At 42.5% G+C, this 18,108-nt stretch overlaps 1 protein-coding gene across 2 annotated transcripts in view; it reads left to right on the forward strand.

The window, feature by feature from the left end:
* The window catches only part of Dtnbp1 (dystrobrevin binding protein 1), an 86,017-nt gene that overhangs the window by 16,156 nt on the left and 51,753 nt on the right, over window positions 1-18,108 (forward strand). For both annotated transcript variants that reach the window (XM_052157279.1, XM_052157280.1), the window contains exons 4-5: window positions 2,944-3,004; window positions 6,449-6,581. In XM_052157279.1, the coding sequence (XP_052013239.1) occupies window positions 2,944-3,004; window positions 6,449-6,581 (194 nt within the window). The remainder of the gene's footprint in view (window positions 1-2,943; window positions 3,005-6,448; window positions 6,582-18,108) is intronic.

Genomic DNA, 18,108 nt, shown 5'->3' on the forward strand with positions numbered 1-18,108 from the left:
TAGTGTGTTGAAACCTGGAATTGTGAACTAAGTAAATCTTTTGCCCTGGAAGCTGCTGTTGTCAGATGTAGCAGGAAGAAGAGAAACGAAGACATCCGGTTAATCTGTGTCTTTAGGGAATGTCACAGCCACAGAAAAGTGGCAGCCTTGGTGAGAGAGAGGTGCACAACAGCAAGGGGAGAAGTCTGTGAATGAAGGAAATGGGGGTCGGGGTCAGGAGTTTACATGTGAGCAGTGGTTGATTCACTCTTTTCTGTTGGTCGAGAAAGTGATGGTCGGTCTGCCTAAAGTCTTCGATTTGAAATTAGTGTGCTCATTCTTTTCCTCGGCAGACATTTAGTACGTTCTTGGTGTTAATTACTGAGACAGCGAAGGTGGAAGAGGTAATTCATCTCGGCATCCCTGGTCCCTAACGGTGCCTGGCATTCAATAAACACTTTGCTGATTCTAATTGATACTTACAGTTAGATGCACCAGAGGACCAAGCATGAAGCCTTTTGTTAGTTGGCAATGACAGCTAGGGCTGTATTAATTACGTAATGTTGTACAGTGCTTTTCATTACATGTGGATACTGGTAACAGTTGATGGGATTATTAGATTAGCTTTCCTATCAAAATTCAATAGGACAATGTCTCTGTGACTTTGAAGACAGCTACCATGAATTCACAAAATATGTGTGCTTGTTCAGATAACTTTTTTCTAACTGGATTGCTTCTTTGTGAGTTTCACATTATACACACCAGTCTTGCTTATCTCCCTGTCCAGCCTCCTCATATCTGCCCTTCACCGTTGCAACCCTCACCCCAAAATAAGAAAGCAAAACAAAAAAAGAGACAAAGCATAGAAAAACACCTCATTGTGGAAGCTGCAATACGTCACAGTGTGTCCCATACATCTTTACTTGCTAATGTTTATCGCATTGAGTCCTCCCAGTATCCTGGTGTTGCCCCGGCAGGACTGTCCCTTTTGAGTGTCTCAGCCATTCACAGATAATACAGATTTTGAAGTGGGCCAATGCAAAGCCCTGGATCTGGGGGTGGGGTGTGGTGGTGGTGGTGAGCTGGTCATCAGGACATCTGTCTTTCCTTTATCCACACCACCAGTGAGCACTCCAGCACTGCTCTGGCTAGGCCACCCTGCCCATCAGGAGCAGGAGGGAGGATCAGCTCTTCTGCTCTCACACCCTCAGGGCTGGAGCACTTGTACCTCCACCATCAGGGCCAACTCCACTGTGTCACCAGGTGAGATGCAGCCCCCCAACCCCTAGTGCTACAGCCAGTGAGGGGCAGGGCCCGCTCTCCCGCTCTCATGCCCTCAGGGCCAGCTCTCCTGACTGCCTACACAGCTGTTGAGGCAGGAGTAGAAGAGAGAAGAGCATCACCCCTTCCAACCCACAGTACCTCACAAATGGTGGAGCCAGCTCTCCCAAGCTTGAGCGCTTGCCCCTGGCCTGGCTCACCTGAGACCCTTCCACCAGGGCCTGCTCTCCTGAGTGCTGTAGCTGGCAAGGGCAAGTAAGAATTTTAGATAGGATGGAAAATCAAGTCCTCTCCCAGCAGCCATATAGATAAGCTTGTGTTCAGAAATTGTATTTGAAATCTTTCATTTGTAGAGGTAGATGGCTGAGCAGGTACTTGCTGGATAAGCCTGGCGGCCGGAGCCTGGTTCCCAGCCTGTGGAAAGGTGGAAAGAAAAGCAGCTGCACGGAGTTGCCTTCCGACCTCCACACTTGTGCCTTGGCCTCTCACCCGTCATGCATGCTCTCACACAGTAATAACAATAGTAATAATTAAAATCGACAATTTTATTTTGAGGTGATTTCAGCTTTATGAAAAATGACAAAATTAGAGCAAGAAATTCTTCCCAGTGTTTGTATTTTGTATAACTAGAATATGATGATCAAACCAGAAAATTAATGCTGGTTACTGCAAACAGATTCATCCGGACTTTGTCGCTTACTAACACCTTCCTTCTGTGTCTAGGACTGAGGACATTTAGTCAGTTTGTTGCCTCTTTGGTATGTAATAGGTAATGAGCTTCATGACCTTGATGATTGCAGACTGCCATCTCCTCTTTCCTAGTGCCTTTCCACAAAACATATCAAAGTAACTGTGTGTCCTCCTACTCTGTGGTAGAGGCCGGTGTGGTGTCTTACAGCAGTTGGTATTAATCTTGGTCAGTTGTTAAAGCATCTGCCTGCTTTCCTCTGTCTCCAGGGTGAACATTCTGTAGAGAGATTTTGCAACTATGGTTCTTTTCAGTTTCATACCAATCGTGAGTCTTTCTTGTCAGTTACTTCTGTTGTATTTATTCAGTAACTAGACTATCTATTCTGATTTCTTCTAAAGCCACTGATTTTATTTCTGCTATAAAGGACAGTTTTTCTGAGTCAGAGAGATGGCTCAATGCGTAAGAGCACTTGTTCTTTCAGAAGACCTATTACATGGCAGTTCACAGTTCTATAACTCCAGTCCCAGAGGGACCAACACCCTCTCTGGCCTCCTTGGCACCAGGCACATATGTGGTGCCCAGGTACATGTGCAGGCAAAGGACTCACAGATAGCAGACGGTAATTCACAAGGTTTGATAAGACAGGAGTGGTGGTTTCTACTCCTGTAACTCCAGCACTTGGGAGGCAGAGGCAGGAGAGTTGCTGGGCATTTGAAACCAACTTGGTCTGTAGAGCAAGCACTGTGCTGGCTAGTTTTACATATTGAGACTTTTCTCTGAAAAGGGAAAAATTGTTTTTCTCTTTTCTATTAAAAAAAATCATCTGTTTGTGTGATTAGGGCCTCTGGTATTTTATTCTTCGAGTTGCCTTCTATTCTTTCGTGACATGTGGCATTATTTTTTTTTTTTTTGCTTTGCCTCACTTCTACAGCCTGTATATTATAAATGTGTTTCCTCTCTCTGTCTGTTTACATTATTCTTTGTGTTTTTAGGTATGAGGATACGTGGGCTGCACTTCACAGAAGAGCCAAGGAATGCGCAGACGCTGGCGAGGTAGAGTTGCTGGCCTTACCCTTTGGCAGAGTCCCTCCTTTCAGTCCTAAATGCCAGGTCCAGCCAGAGTAAAAGGGTTGTTTGGTTTCTCTGATTTGCAATATTGGAAGAAAAGGTTGGACCACCTACAGTACTGAGCTCTGGGTCCTATATACAACTGAAGACTCATTACCCATCATGTAGTGTAAATGTGGGTGTACAGTGGCTGGCAGGAAGGCAGTTGAATGAGTTTTCAGTTATAAAACCCATGTATGTGCACATGTGTGTATTGTGAGCTCTTTGAAATGCACTAAGCCTGTAAAAATTAAGGGAATGGGGAAAATGAGGACATGAAGTCACCATTGTTATTAACAAAGCATGAGGCTAGAGCCAGAAGCAGGGGACTTTGTCCATGGTACACTGATTCTGAGATGCTTACATGTGCCCTTTGACCTTTAAAGTGGCTATATTTCCTGGTGAATGGTTAAAGTAGGGAAGGAATAGGGAAACCTGATAGTCCTCAGAACAGTTGGTAAAACTAGTTTCCTTCCTGGATTTGTTATTGTGTTTTGTCTTCACATAGTGTAGGATTCTGAGTTATTTTTCCTGTATGCACACATAACCCCTACATTAAGAAATGAATGTCAGTTGTATTTTTTTTTTTGGTTTTTTTTTGTTTTGTTTTGTTTTGTTTTTGCTTTTTTTCGAGACACGGTTTCTCTGTGTAGCCCTGGCTGTCCTGGAACTCACTCTGTAGACCAGGCTGGCCTCGAACTCAGATATCTACCTGCCTCTGCCTCCCAGAGTGCTGGGATTACAGTCGTGTGCCACCACTGCCCAGCCAGTTGTATGTTTTGACACTCAAGAAATCACCCATGGATCAGAGTTTATTCCTAAGTTCCTCAAATGTTCACAGATTAATTAGACTCTCTCCTCCTCCTCCTCCTCAAAAATGCCAATCTGTTACAAGTTCGAGTCACCAGAAGCAAAGATGACCTCTGAGGCTGTCTGAAAGATAAACTTCAAGGATGAAAATTTAAGCCAGATTTTATGATGAACACTTGAAATCCTAGTATTTGATAGGCTGAAACAGGAGGATTGCTCTCATCTTGAGCTCAGTCTTGGCTACAAAGAGAGTTCCAGGCTTTCCTGGTTTATACAAAATAACTATCTCAGAAACATAAAAACAAACCAAAAAAACAAAACAAAACAAAAATTCCTCTCAGTAATGTGTCTTTGAAACTTACCAATGTGTAAATGAATGTCATTTTCAGTATTGTTTAAACTTGTGTTCACATCAGGTCGGTTCCTGATAAAACAACAGCTTTTTACCAGACAGCATCAATCTCAGGGCAAGTAGATGGGCTGTTCAGTCTTGTCAAGAAATTACTCTAGTGGGGCAGTGGTGGCACACGCCTGTAATCCCAGCACACTGGGAGGCAGAGGCAGGCAAATTTCTGAGTTCAAGGCCAGCCTGGTCTACAGAGTGAGTTCCAGGACAGCCAGGGCTATACAGAGAAACTCTGTCTTGAAAACAAACAAACAAACAAACAAACAAGCAAGCAAATACTCTATACTTCTACAGCATATTCTTTAAAAAATTATTTTTTTCTTTTTTTGTTATTTTGGATTTGCTTTTTTCAAGACAGGGTTTCTCTGTATAGTCCTGGCTGTCCTGGAACTCACTCTGTAGATCAGGCTGGCCTCTAACTCAGAAATCCGCCTGCCTCTGCCTCCCAGAGTGCTGGGATTACAGGCGTGCGCCACCACCGCCCGGCTCTTTAAAAAATTATCATTCGTTTACGTGTGTAGGTATTCGCCTGCATGTATGTGTGTATACTCCATGTGAGTCTGGTGCTGTGGAGGCCAGAAGAGGGCATTGGTTTCCCTGAAACTGGGGTTCCTTTGTGAGCTGCCATGTGGGTGCAGGGAATACACCCAGCTCCACTAGAATATCATCAGTCAGTGCTCTAACTGCTGAGCCATCTTTCCAGCCCCTGGAACATATTCTTATATGCTTATAGGATTCAGAGCAGTGTCTTATAAAAGCACACAGCTATGGCTGGTTGTAATTTGATTGTTTAAAGCTTTGTCTAAGCAGTTATGGTCCCTTCCCTCCCTAATCTACAGATGAATAGTTAAAAGTTACTTAGGGGTTAGACGTCCATGGTAGTTTTCTGAAGCTAGACTTCTAGTGTTTTCCTTTTAATTCCTGTTATCGTGAAATAGTTTCTACTCTTAAGAATCATGGTTTTATTTGGTAGTTTGATTTGTTAAGTAAGCTGAGTAAGACTTCACTTCTATGCTCAGGAATCATTTCCTGTGACAGGAGTGGAGGTTACAGTTTCTGTTTTTCATCTTGGGTGCACTAATCTGTTTTGGTCATACACAAATAGCCTGGCCTCTGTCTTTTCTTAACCATAAGATGGTGGCAGACACCATTTAACTTTGCTTAACAAGCAAGCTTGTTCAGATTGACTGAATGAACTGTAGTTTCATGCTATGTTAGTTTCATTGCTCTGACAAAATACTTGGGCTAATCAACTTAGTAAGGAGAAAGGGTTTATTTTGGCTCATAGTTTTGCTTTATGACTGGCCTTTTGCTGTTAGACAGTGGGCCACGTTGGGAGCACTTGATGGAGGAGCTATGTTCATCTCATTGTAACCCAGGAGCACATCACCTAGAGCAGAGACAGGAACCCCCAAGTCCTTTCAGAGACATGCCCGTGGTGATGTAGCTTTCTCATGCTTAGCCCCACCTGGCCCACTGCCTCCCAACCTCTTCATAAACACCGGTAGCTTGCAAGCCTTTGAGGGACATACAAGATGTAATTTGACTTTTCAAGTTATCTAGGCAAAATATTTTAACTTCTTTTCAAGTTAGCAAGTAATCACCAGTAAATAATTTTTTTATTTTTATTTTGTTTGTTTGTTTATTTATTTATTTTTGGTGTTTTTCGAGACAGGGTTTCTCTGTGTAGCCTACTCACTCTGTAGACCAGGTTGGCCTTGAACTCAGAAATCCACCTGCCTCTGCCTCCCAAGTACTGGGATTAAAGGCATGCGCCACCATTGCCTGGCTATTTTTTTATTTTTCTGTGTATTTTCTTTTTGTTATTTTGTTGTTGTTGTTGTTTGCTTTTTGTCTTATTTTTCCTAGGTGTGAATTGGCCAAGGAGCAGTTTCCTTAAAAGTAGAGTTTACGTAGAAGCAGTCAGCTCAGTTTGAACTTTGCATCTTTGGGTTAGATGCCTGATACAAGGGCAGTCTGAGGTCTGCTGTACAGATACTGAGTTCCTTCCTTTTCTAAGAAAAAAACAGCAGCCGAAGTGACACTGTCTTCAGTGTCATTACCATCTGTAGACCATGGAGGGTTGTTAAAGACAAACTGGCTGGGCCCCGGCTCACTGACTGACTTTGTGCTTGAGATGTGGTTTTCCTGAGCTCTGCTGGTCTCTGTTGCAGCTGGTGGACAGCGAGGTGGTCATGCTGTCTGCCCACTGGGAGAAGAAGAGAAGCAGCCTGACCGAGCTGCAGGAGCAGCTGCAGCAGCTGCCAGCTCTCCTCCAGGACCTGGAGTCCCTGACGGCCAGCCTGGGTAAGTGTGAAGGCCTGCTGTGAAAGCAGATTCAACAGAATTTGCTGTCTTTTCAAAGCTCTCCAAGAATTCAGCAAATTCTTAGCTATCACTTTAAAAATAATAGTGTGTTCTTATTGTTATGGTTTGATTCTATAGAAAATATATAGAAATTCATTTCTAAAATTTACCACTAATGCTTTCTGCCTACAGTAAGCTAAGGAAACATAATTTTAGTTATGTTGATTTGTGTGTGTTACCTGTTTGCCTGTGTGTGCCACATGTTTGTATGTATGTAGGTGCTTATGCATATGGAGGAGGAGTCAACTAAGGAGTTGCTCCTTCGGAGCTTGTGGGATGTTTCATTTTGATTTTGAGACGGTGTCTCTCATTGTGCCATAGTACTCACTGGTGAGGCCAGCCAGTGGGCCTCTGGGATCTGGCTGTTTCTGGCTCCTTGGTGCTGTGATTAGAAACAAGTAATCATATCATGTTTGTCATTTTATGTATGTTCTGGGGGTCTGACTCAGACCGGGTCTTCTTGGTTTAGCTATAAATTTTGCTGACTGAATCATTTGCCAGTCTTTGTTGTTGATTCTGTTTTAAGTGACTCTAGACCGTCATTGGGTCTTTCCTTTAAAAGTATAAGTAATAAAAGTGGGGGAGGGATTTACAGTAACTTTGTCTTGGCTAGAGGATGTACTCCACATATTGGCTTTAGAATGTAGGCTTTCAGAAATTCATGTCTTAGAGTATGTTTTTACCCTTCAGATGATAGAGATGAGGTCAGATGCATTCTGCTGCATTTGAATTTTGTGGAAGTTTTTTTTTTTCATTTTTTCATTTGGATGGGTTTATATTCAGAGAATTATCTATTGTGTTTGATACACATACACTTGAAGGTAATATTGTGGGTCACTGCTCTCAAAGGACAAAATTAGAACAATGTAAAGATCACAAATGACTTTACTTTTAAAGTTCTAAATTATAATTTATTTTAATTCTAAAGTAGGACACTATTTACTAGTGCTTTTACAGACAGAAATGAATGTAAGGAAATACAAACAAAAATTAAAGTGGATTAGTCATTTTAGAATTACTTTGTAGGGCAGGGACGGGTAGGCAGGACCTCGTGTTGCTATACTGGGTTTAGCATAAAAAGCAGTAGGTTTCGTTGTTATTTCCACATGTATACCTTGTACTCTCCTTATATCTATCCTCACTGCTGTTGTTCTGTCCCTCTTTCTTTCTCTGGGGGGAGAGACAGGAAAGTGTAGCATATTTCCTCTCACATGGGACATCTGTGTGTGTGACATGAAGGTGGAAGGAACCGTTGGGTGTGGGTAAGTGTCAGGCTGAGGGACTATCATGCCGAGGGCCAGGCTACCACTCAGTTTCATTTTGGTGCTGTGGGATGTCAGCTCCAGTGACTGGTTATTTTGGAGCTGATGCATGGAGCCAGTGAAAACCTAGTCCAAGATCATGGCTCTCTTTAAAAGTCATTCAACACCGTTTTTCTCTCTTAGCTTAAGCTTGGATGGAAGTGGGAAATGGGAACTGCATGCACAAAGGTAACTGCTTGAACTCGTCGTGTAGTCTTGTGGAGACCAGGGGATCTTTCTTTCCTTCTGGCCTTTCACTATGCCCTCTTCTACAGCCATCACCAGTGGGTTTGCAGAGAGGAATTAGCAAATCATAAAGCAGGGTTTAGTTTAGTGTCCAAGTAGAACTTCCTTGGGATGCTGCTGCTGTGATTATTGCCCGGTTGGTAGCACCTACAAGATGGAGAGCTTGTTGGGCACTTCACAGAGACTGTTTTTTGTTCTTACAAGGACCCCATGAATGAAGCCTTTGCCATGTACAGAAGCAAAGGCGGGGACTGGCTTAAGGCCTCACAGTGAGTAAGATACCAACACACAGCAGTGCTCTGGGTGATGAGGCAGGAGGAAGGCAGCCTTCAGGAAGTGTGGTCTTCCTGTCCTAGGCTCCTACCGAGGGCTTCTGGGCCTGAGTGTTGTTTCTGAAAGCATGACATAGAAAAGGGACCGTGTGTCTGAGAGGAAATGTAGAGTATCTGTGCTCTCTGGCCTCCTCTGTACTGTTCTGTTCAGTTCTCTGTCCCCCTGTAGTCAGCAGTCCTTCTGACAGGCACACATTGCCTTCCTTACACACTTCTTTTAGCTTACCTGCTTGAACCTTTCCAAGTCATGTGATTTTCTTTGTTTTATACTGGCTGGCCTCTTTTTTCCCCAAAGGAGAATGTTTTCTCTTTGTAGTTGTTCCTCTAATACCATTTACTAATTATATACATTATGTTACAATTATTTTCGTAGTTATTTTTATTTGGAAATTGCATCCTAAGTGTTTCTGTGTTTTGAGGCTACAGATATCGAATAACTGAGAGGCTGAGGAAAGATCACTACTAGTTAAAGGCCGGCCTAGGCTACATAGTGAATTCCAGGAAAGCCTTGGCTACAGAATAAGACCATGCCTTAGCAAAACAAAGCCATATCAAAAAATAATGAATGACCGTGTGAGATAGCATCTTGTCAACATAAAATATGCTCAAAGGAAGATGTTTTGAAATTGTGACACTTATGGAAACAACTTCATTCCGTAGACTCAGTACTGATACCACAGTGGAAGCTTTATGGAACCTGACTTATGAAGTAGCTATTTATTTATTTATTTGTTTGTTTTGTTTTTTTTCGAGACAGGGTTTCTCTGTGCAGCCCTTGGCTGTCCTGGAGCTCACTCTGTAGACCAGGCTGGCCTCAACCTCTGCCTCCCAAGTGCTGGGATTAAAGGCCTGCGCCACCACCGCCCGCCTGAGGCAGCTTTTTGAAGGTGTCTTTGTCATTGATGTACTTTAGAAACTAATCAGTGGGCTCAGGCATCCTGCTTAGGTTCTGGAAGTGCTTAGTTTTTCAAATGATAATTCATACATTATTGAATTTCCTTTTTGATAGCTTCAGAAATATTAAATGCCCTGTCATAACCTAAAAATTTGGACATCATCTCACAAGGCTTAACTAGTTAAACAGTACCAAAAAATGAAATGAAACTTAGAAGAAAATAGTAACTGACCTTAACTTTGATTTTGAGTGTGCGTGTGTATGTATGTGTGTGTGTGTGTTTGTGTGTCCGTCTGCCCTCTCATATTTACATTCATGTGTTTGAGTGGAGGTCAGAGGACAGCCTTGAGTGTCTCTTCCCAGGTTCCTTCTTGGTTGAGGAGGGTCTCTGACCTGATGCTGTCTGTGTTGAACTAGCTGGCCTGGACCCTCAGGTGGTTCATAGTCTCTACTGCTCATTTCCCTGGGGCAGGGCTGGCCTTCTAAGATGGGCTCTGGAGATGAGAGCCTAGATTACGAACAGTGAGCTCTGGCCAGTGAGCCATCTTCTCAGCCCAACTCTGACCCTCGTTTTCCTGGCTCTGTGGGAAGAACACATTATCCACTCATTCTCTCCATTTTCCAGGCGCCTTACATCTTTTGGTCTTGGTCTTGTTTTCTGGATGATCTGCTTTATAAAGGATCTGTATTATGTCATGATGCTTTTAGCTGTACTAGCCTGTGGCTTAATAAATAGGAGACTTAGAAATCTTGCCCCTCAGGAACTGTTAAGTAGTAAAGGCTAAATCCATTCATATTGATTTTTTTTTTTATTGGATGTAGTCCATCTAGCTTACAAATGCCTGTTTAATTGATAGTTACTGGAAAGAGTGCAATTTAGGAAATAAAGATACAGGTATGCTGGAAAGTGAGAAACTGGATATGAACTCTGATGTCAGAGATAGTTTCTCTGTAGGGTTCTTAAATGCTCCTTTCTTCAGTTTCTGCTACAAATGAGGATTGGGACAAACTGGCGCTTTGTGTCTGTAGGTCTGCATCCAAAGATTCAGCCAGCTGGATACAGAAAATATTTATTTAAAATTGTTTATATGGAACACATACAGTTTTTTTAATTGTGTCATTTCCTAAATAATGTACTACTGGTATTAATCATAATATTTTCTACGTTGTATTCGGTACTTTAAATAAATCATAAAGAGGAGACAGAGTGAGTAGCTGTATGTAAATATTGTGCCATTTTATGTAAGGGACTTGAGCAGTCCAGGATTTTGACAGTAGTGGGTCTGGGAACCAGTCCCCCAGGGACACTGAGGCATGACTGATGACCTGCTTGTGAGGGTAGCTGGAGGGTTAACTGAGCTGACAGTGTCAAGTCACTTAGCACAGTGCCCCCTGTGTATCTCCTGTGGACTGTGGCCCAGGCATTACTTCTGTGCTCTGGAGCAGGTCTGAGTGTCTGCCAGGAGGGTATTGACACCTGGGCAAATTTACAAAATCCTTTTTTTTTTTAATTTTATTGTTTTTTGGTAACCAAAGATGGATACTATGTAGTTTAGATTAGGAGACAAAACCTTTATATTAAGTGCTGGAAGACAAGGGCTGTGATGAGGTTCAGTTTGTAAAGGTTTACCTATATCAGGAAGCCCTGGCTTTGAACCACTGTATAGCATAAATCAGCAGCATCGATTTATAGCACAGTATAGTTCCAGCACTTGGGAGGGAGAGGCAGGAGGATCTGAAGGTCACAGCCATCCTCTGCTACATAGCATAGTCAAGGATAGCTTATGTTACATGAGACTCTTCTTTTAAAACATTCATCTAAATGTGACATGACAAGCAATGTAGTAATCTGTGCATTGAAAAATGCTTTTAAGGATAAAACAGAGTTCTTATTAGGTGAAATAGTCACTATACACTCTTTTTTTTTTTTTTTTTTTTTTTTTGACAAGGGTTTCTCTGTGTAGCCCTGGCTGTCCTGGAACTCACTCTGTAGACCAGGCTGGCCTTAAACTCAGAAATCTGCCTGCTTCTGCCTCCCAAGTGCTGGGATCAAAGGCGTGCGCCACCACTGCCCAGCTTACTATACACTCTTCAATCAAAACAAGGACATATGAGTGGGAAAATACTTACTGCATTGCTATTGCTAGGCATGATGTTGCATGCCTATAATTCCAGTGTTTAGGAAGCTGAGGTAGGAGGGGCCCTGAGTTGCAAGCAGATGGGACAAAGGGTGAATTTGCATTTCAGTTCAGTGTGATCTAGTAAAGAAGAAATTAAAATTAAAAAAAAGTATTCTCTTGAATTTCCACTAGAGGGCAGTCTAATCGTGTTCCTTTATCAAATTTAAACTGTCAAGGTCTTGGCTTCCTGTTTTTTCTATTACTTAATTTTGTATGATCTGCTTAAAGATTGTTCCTTTATCTAGAATAGAACATTTCACTAATTCTAAGAAAAGTAGTAGCCATATATTGAGTTTCTGTGTTGCTTTTGATTGGTCCCATATCACTGTGTTACTTTCTCTCTGTAGAATGTCTAGTGGGGACTGTAATGGCTGTGTTTCACAAACCAGATCAGCTTGTCCAAGTTGCTTCCAGGATTAGTCCCATCCCAGCACACTAACTCTCTTGACACCTTTTTAGTCTACTATGAGAGTCTCATTTGTTCTCTAATGGCTTTTGCAAGTTAATGCACCCTTTAAAGATTCCTTATTAGCATATCATCATTACTGTATTGCCTCAGTACATAAACGTGGGGCGCAAGCTTTTGAAGAGTTTTCTATCTTTTAGCCTCTGGCCCCTATGACCTATGGGCACGAAGACAAAGAAGATACCTTTGTTCTATGATGCTAATTATTTTGATTAGAAAGCTCATTAAGTGTGGAATAATCTTAGTATGCTATTTCAGTCTTCACCTATCAGGCTGTGCTACGGATTCTGTCTACATGAAACAAATGGCACAGAGAAAAATTCCAGTCTGAATCCTCCCCCTCTGGGACGATCTTGTCACCAAGATCTGCAGAGCTCGCTCTGGCACAGCTGTCAGGCAGGCAGGCAGTCCCAAATGGCGTTCACAGTAAACTCCCGTTGTCTCCACCAGCCACTTACAGAGCCGTGCTGTTAGAGTGAGCGGACTGTCGAGGCTTGGCTTCCTTGCAAGGATGTATTTGGGTCCACGAGGCTTGCTAGTGAACATGTATTCTAAGTTACAAATTTACTTACTTGTGTAATTGGTATTGTAACAGATGAGTAGGTTGTATTAGGGTAGTTAAATTTCTGCCAATTTAAAATAAATATTCAGAATGCATATCATGTATCTACTTACAATAATTTAATTAAAAAAGTAAAAACTTAACATTTTTCCTACATTTTACTGACTTCAAGTTTGGTATGAGTTGAAATGCAGAGCTGGTGTGGTGGCACCTGTTTGTGTTTCTGGCACATGAGAGGAGGGAAAAGACCTTCCTTGACCACACAGTGAATACAGAGCAAGCCTGGGCAGCCTGAGACCCTGCTCATTAAACAAAACGAAGAGTTGCAATGGAAAAATTCCCATTGCCTTTTCTGCTCCTAGGGTCATGTGGTAAGGTGTGATGTGACTCGTAAATAACATGTTGCTCAATGTTTCTAAGTCCTCTGTTCATATTTAAGTTACTCTGTTACAAAATTTGGTGTAAGTTCTTAATTTAGAACTTAGAGGGTTTTCCCCCCTATTTTGTTGAATTCCCCAGACTACCCAGATTAAGTATTAGGCAATACAAAGACACGGGGTACAGTATCCCCTTAGGCCTTAGCCAATTCGGGGAGAGCTGTGAGGAAACAAGTAGCCAGCGAGGGTCAGCGAGCTGAGAGTCTTCATGAAGTCTGGAAAGCACAGAGATAAATTCAGCTGAAGTCTGGGCCAGCGCTAGCATGGAGCCTGGTGTGACATTTGGGGATCTTAAGGGAGAGAGGGAGGGAAGGAGGGAGGGAGGGAGAGAGAGAGGGAGAGAGGGAAGGAGGGAAGAAGGAAGGAGAATGGGGCAATCAGAGAAACCCTGCCCCAGCCACAGCCAGAAAGGAGGCAGGGCACGCAGGGTTCTTGCTGGAATGGTCAGTTTTATAATAAAGCAGAAGATAAGATGGATGGTGGTGGTAAGACTATAACAGTAGATGGGACCATAGGTTGTAACCCTGCAGGCCAAGCTAAGAAGCTTAGTCCCAGTGTGAGAGGGTTCAGGAGGCTTGAGGCTCTTCATAGGATGGTAGTGACAGAGTGACCGCTGACCACCCAGACGGCTTTAGTCTACACTTTTTGCTTTGTAGCTTGTTGGTCTATTCAGGAGGTTATTCTTTTGATTTTTACATCTTTGCCTGTTGTATGTCATGCACTACATGTGTGCCTGGTGCCCATGGAGGCCAGTAGAAGGTGTCAGATCCCCTGGAATTGAAGTTAGTGATGGTTGTGAGCCACCATGTGGGTGCTGGGAACAAATTTGGTAGAAAGAACAAAAAGATGTAGATGTTCTTATAAGGAGTGGGTTTAACCTGGTCCATGTCATTAACTAAAGAATACAAATACAGTTTAAATGTAGAACAGAATTCTATCCATATAAGTTAGCTAATTGGCTTTCCTAAAGATCAACTCATTAACTGTCTGGGCTATTTAGCCTATAGTCAACTAACAGCAGCCCTGTAATCTAAAAGGAGATTACCATCTGACAAATGATAAAACTGAAAACAAATGTACATTTTCCAATATACAGTAACTTTTGACTCTATTTTTTTAATTATTTAAAATTTATTTCCTCTCATTGTATAGGATCCTACGTCTAAAAACAGTCTGAGCTATAATTTCTACGGTATGTGAGTTTACTAGAGATAAAGGAAATGCTTCTGATATTTTGATTAATTTCTCTATAGCATACTTATCCTGAGCTCTTCTTTACATCATGACCATTACTGGTCAATGGAATTTTCTTTTGGTCAGATTTTGGGACTGTTCTAGAATCCCCAAGCCGCCTCCTCCTCCTCCACTTCCCAAGTGCTGGGATTACAGGCATGTGGTAATAAGCCTGGCAGGTTTTTTTTTGGTGTTGTTTTGTTGTGTTTTTGTTTTTTAAGACAGGGCCTCACTGTGTAGCTCTGGCTATTCTGGAATTCACTATGTGGACCTGGCTGGAATTGAACTCAGAGAGGTCTGCTAGCCTCTGCGTCACAAATGCTGGGATTAAAGGCGTGTGCCACTACCCTACTCTGTGTGTTTGTGTGGGTGTGGGGTGGGTGTGTGCATATGTGTGTGCATTTGTGTTTGTGTTTAAGATAGGGTCTTGCTCAGACTTGTCTTGAATTTACCATGTAGCCTATACGGGCCTTAGTTTTCCTGCTACAGACTTTCCAGTACTGGGATAACAGCTATGTGTATCATCATGCCAGGGGACAAAGCTTTAAGTGACATTTTATAAAACTTAAGTCATTTTTATAGAAATTTTCTCTACATTTTACTATTACTACCAAGCACTAAATTTAAGGACTCATGTTATATCATCCTTCAGGTAGCTTTGATCATGTGTGTGTTTAGTCCTCCCTGCACAGTTGTCACACTGAAGCTAGCAAACCACAGCAGAGTTGTATCTGTAAGCTTGTGTTCCAGCATCCTGCTCTGAACCAGTGCGTGACAACACAATCACTTATGTTAACTGGGTTTCTGTTGTGTGTCAGTTAGTTCTTATTACAGTCACGATGGCATCTCCTCAGCCACCCTGCTCTGCCGCTCTTTGTGTGCTTCACGGTCCTTTCAGACTAGTTACAGAAGATTTGGGTGCATACGGCTTCTTGATACTTGTTGTACCAGCTCCCAGGCCGAGTCTCCTCGTCTCAGTTTTCTGTTTAATAAAAACTAGTGGGAGAAACATTTTCCCCCTATTGGGGTAGCTAACATACCAGTATTCTGTGAAGATCTCATTATAAACTTGTGGACGTGCCTCCTTCCCCAGTCCCTGAAAACTCCCAAGACTTGGCATTCACACCCTTCTCCCTGAAGCCAGTCATGAATTAGCCAATCACTTTAGATTGTGAGGTGGAGCTTCCGCTAATGGGGTGAGAAAGAGTCATCACCAGTGGTAGATTAAAACTTAAGTGTTTTTTCCTAGCCTGAGGTGACTTGCTAGCTGGTTACAAAAAGAACCTGCTTTGCAAGGTTGCTTTCACTTACTGATACATTTCTTTGTGAAATACCAGGAATAATTCTTTTACAGCCGTGGTGGAAATTATGATTAATACAACGTTTTGCTCTTTTCCTTTATATACCATTTGTAACTTTAGGAAATCATAACTACAGTTGTTCATTGATTGGAGTTTAGATTTTTCACGCTCGTATTTAATGGCCTTACATTGCTTTTGCTAGAGTCAAGCCATTCTGAATGGTGGCATTGTCAGCCTTTCTCCAAGGTTCTGTGGTCTCCAGGGACCAGCCTGGAGAAAGGCAGAGCGAGCGTCCGTCCGAGCAGGGCTGCAGCCGAGCGGCTGTCAGTCACACCCTTCCATTATGTCCATAAGCTTCAGCCTGCCAAATAGAAAAGGATTTTTTAATAAGCTTAGATGTTTAGAAGAGACAAAATTTAGGATATTAGAAAATGTGATCTACTAAATATGGTTTAGTAGATTCTTGGCTTAAACAAAGATAATTAAAAACAGGTAAAATTTAACCAAAAATCTTAACCTAAAATTGCAAATTGAAATTTGAAGAGTTTACCTGTAACCTCGATGCTCTGAAGGGTGGTTTAGAAAGTCTGAACGTCTAGCAGAGAATGAAGGACTGTGCTGTGCTTAAATAGTGAGTCTGAGGCACCAGGTTGAAGAGCTCGCTTTGCCCTTCTGCCGCGTCTTCAGTGTTCCTCAGAGAAAATATAGGCTCAAGTGTGAGTAGTATCCCGACAGGTTCATGTGTTTGAGCATTTGGTTTCTGGACAGTGGCACTGTTCTGGGAGGCCCTGGAACCTTTGGGACATGGCACATAGGTGGTGAACTGTTCCACTGGGCATGGGCTCTACTTTTCTTTCTGATCTCCTGATGTGTGGCACACTACAAACTACCACCTTTACACATGTGGCACTGGCCCAGATTCTTAAATCGGGAGCCAAAGTAAACCTCTGCTACCTTATCTTATTTCTGTGAGGTTTTTGATCACAGTTGTCCATTTGTTTCTTTTACTGTAAACCTCTATCTCAAAGGGATAAGGTTAAGACATGGGTTGTACTAAAAGTCCCGCATTAGTTTCCTATCTGGGCTGAGTAGACATTTGCTCCTGTCTTCCCAGGAATGTTGTGGCACAGCAGCACTGAAAAAAGCAACTAAAAGTCATTTAAAATGAATAACTTTGTTGACCTGTAATAATCAGAATGTAAACAAGATCAATCTAATTAATCAGTGTCATTAACATTTTCATTTTTTCCTCACAAACGCACATTTCTATAAATTATACTTGAGGCTGTGTTCTTAGACTTAGTAACTCTCGAATATGGGATCACTTACCTCGCCCACAGCACGTCCCCTCTACTCACCCTCGCATGTGTAAAGTGCTGCTCCTTTGATCCACCCCCCACCCCACCCCCATGCCTCTTCGGTCACCACCTCCTCCTGCTGGCATCTCCTCAGCACAAGGCTTGTCTTTTATACTGTGACTTGCATATACTGGTGAATGTTCAGTAGATGTTATGAGTTAGAGTTCTAAAAATCTGTTGTCAGAGAAAATAAGCAGTCTTCTTGCCTATAGCTATGGAGTTAGGTGGCCTTCTGTCAGCTAACCAACTGTAGTATAGTGTATCATTGACTCAGTCTTGGGACCACAGCCCCATTTCTCTGCCTTCGGCAGGACTTCAAATTAGTATCTCACAACTTTGGTCTTGAATAGTTTTATTAAAGGGATAGTAACATTTGTATTTTTACTGTATATAAACATATGCTATCTATTTATACATACCTGTTACAGTCTGTGGGTCTGTCTCAGTATATCTAGGATTCCTTGGTCCAGGAAGGCACGGGTCCGGTTGAAATGACTGACTGAATAAACCACACACACACATTGAGGCAGCTTGAATCTGAATGTATTTTTTGGGTATCTCTCAAAGTCTAGTCAAGTTAACATCTCAAATTAAGCATCATATACATCTGTAAAAACTAGGCTTTCTCGGGCGATACAAGGTGTTTACCCAAAGTCCAGGGCCCATGTGGCTAAACTGCTCCTTCATCTTGGTCTGGATGTCGCACCGGCCCAGGAGCTGAAGAAGGATGGTTCCCATGCCTAGCCTCCTGGCATTCTTCTGCTTAGCCTCCTGGAGAAAATGGCAGCATTGTAGAGCTTGGGAAGCTGCCTGACTTTCTAGAGTACTTCTGCCTAGTCTGCCGTTGTATTCTTCTCTGTGCCATGCCTGGGGCCATTGTAGGCCGCCCTAGGCCCTGGGCGATTAGCTGGATCTACTCCAGCCTCTAGCCCTTAGCTTGATGAATTAACTCATTTCTCCTCTCAGACTCTCTCTAAGTAGAGAGAACCTATTGCCCCCCCCCCCAACTCAATTGAGTCATTCTGAGTATTAAGTATAAACTGTAAACTGAATCACACCTGGATAAGCTAAGAAAAGTTGTTTTCCTCAAGGGCCCCCTGCGTGAGGCCTAAAACACAAAAAGGCCAGTTCCTCATAAAGCCTCCCTTGCTGCTAT

The sequence above is a fragment of the Apodemus sylvaticus genome, chromosome 14, assembly GCF_947179515.1.
Source record: "Apodemus sylvaticus chromosome 14, mApoSyl1.1, whole genome shotgun sequence".
NCBI classification, from domain to species: Eukaryota; Metazoa; Chordata; class Mammalia; order Rodentia; family Muridae; genus Apodemus; species Apodemus sylvaticus.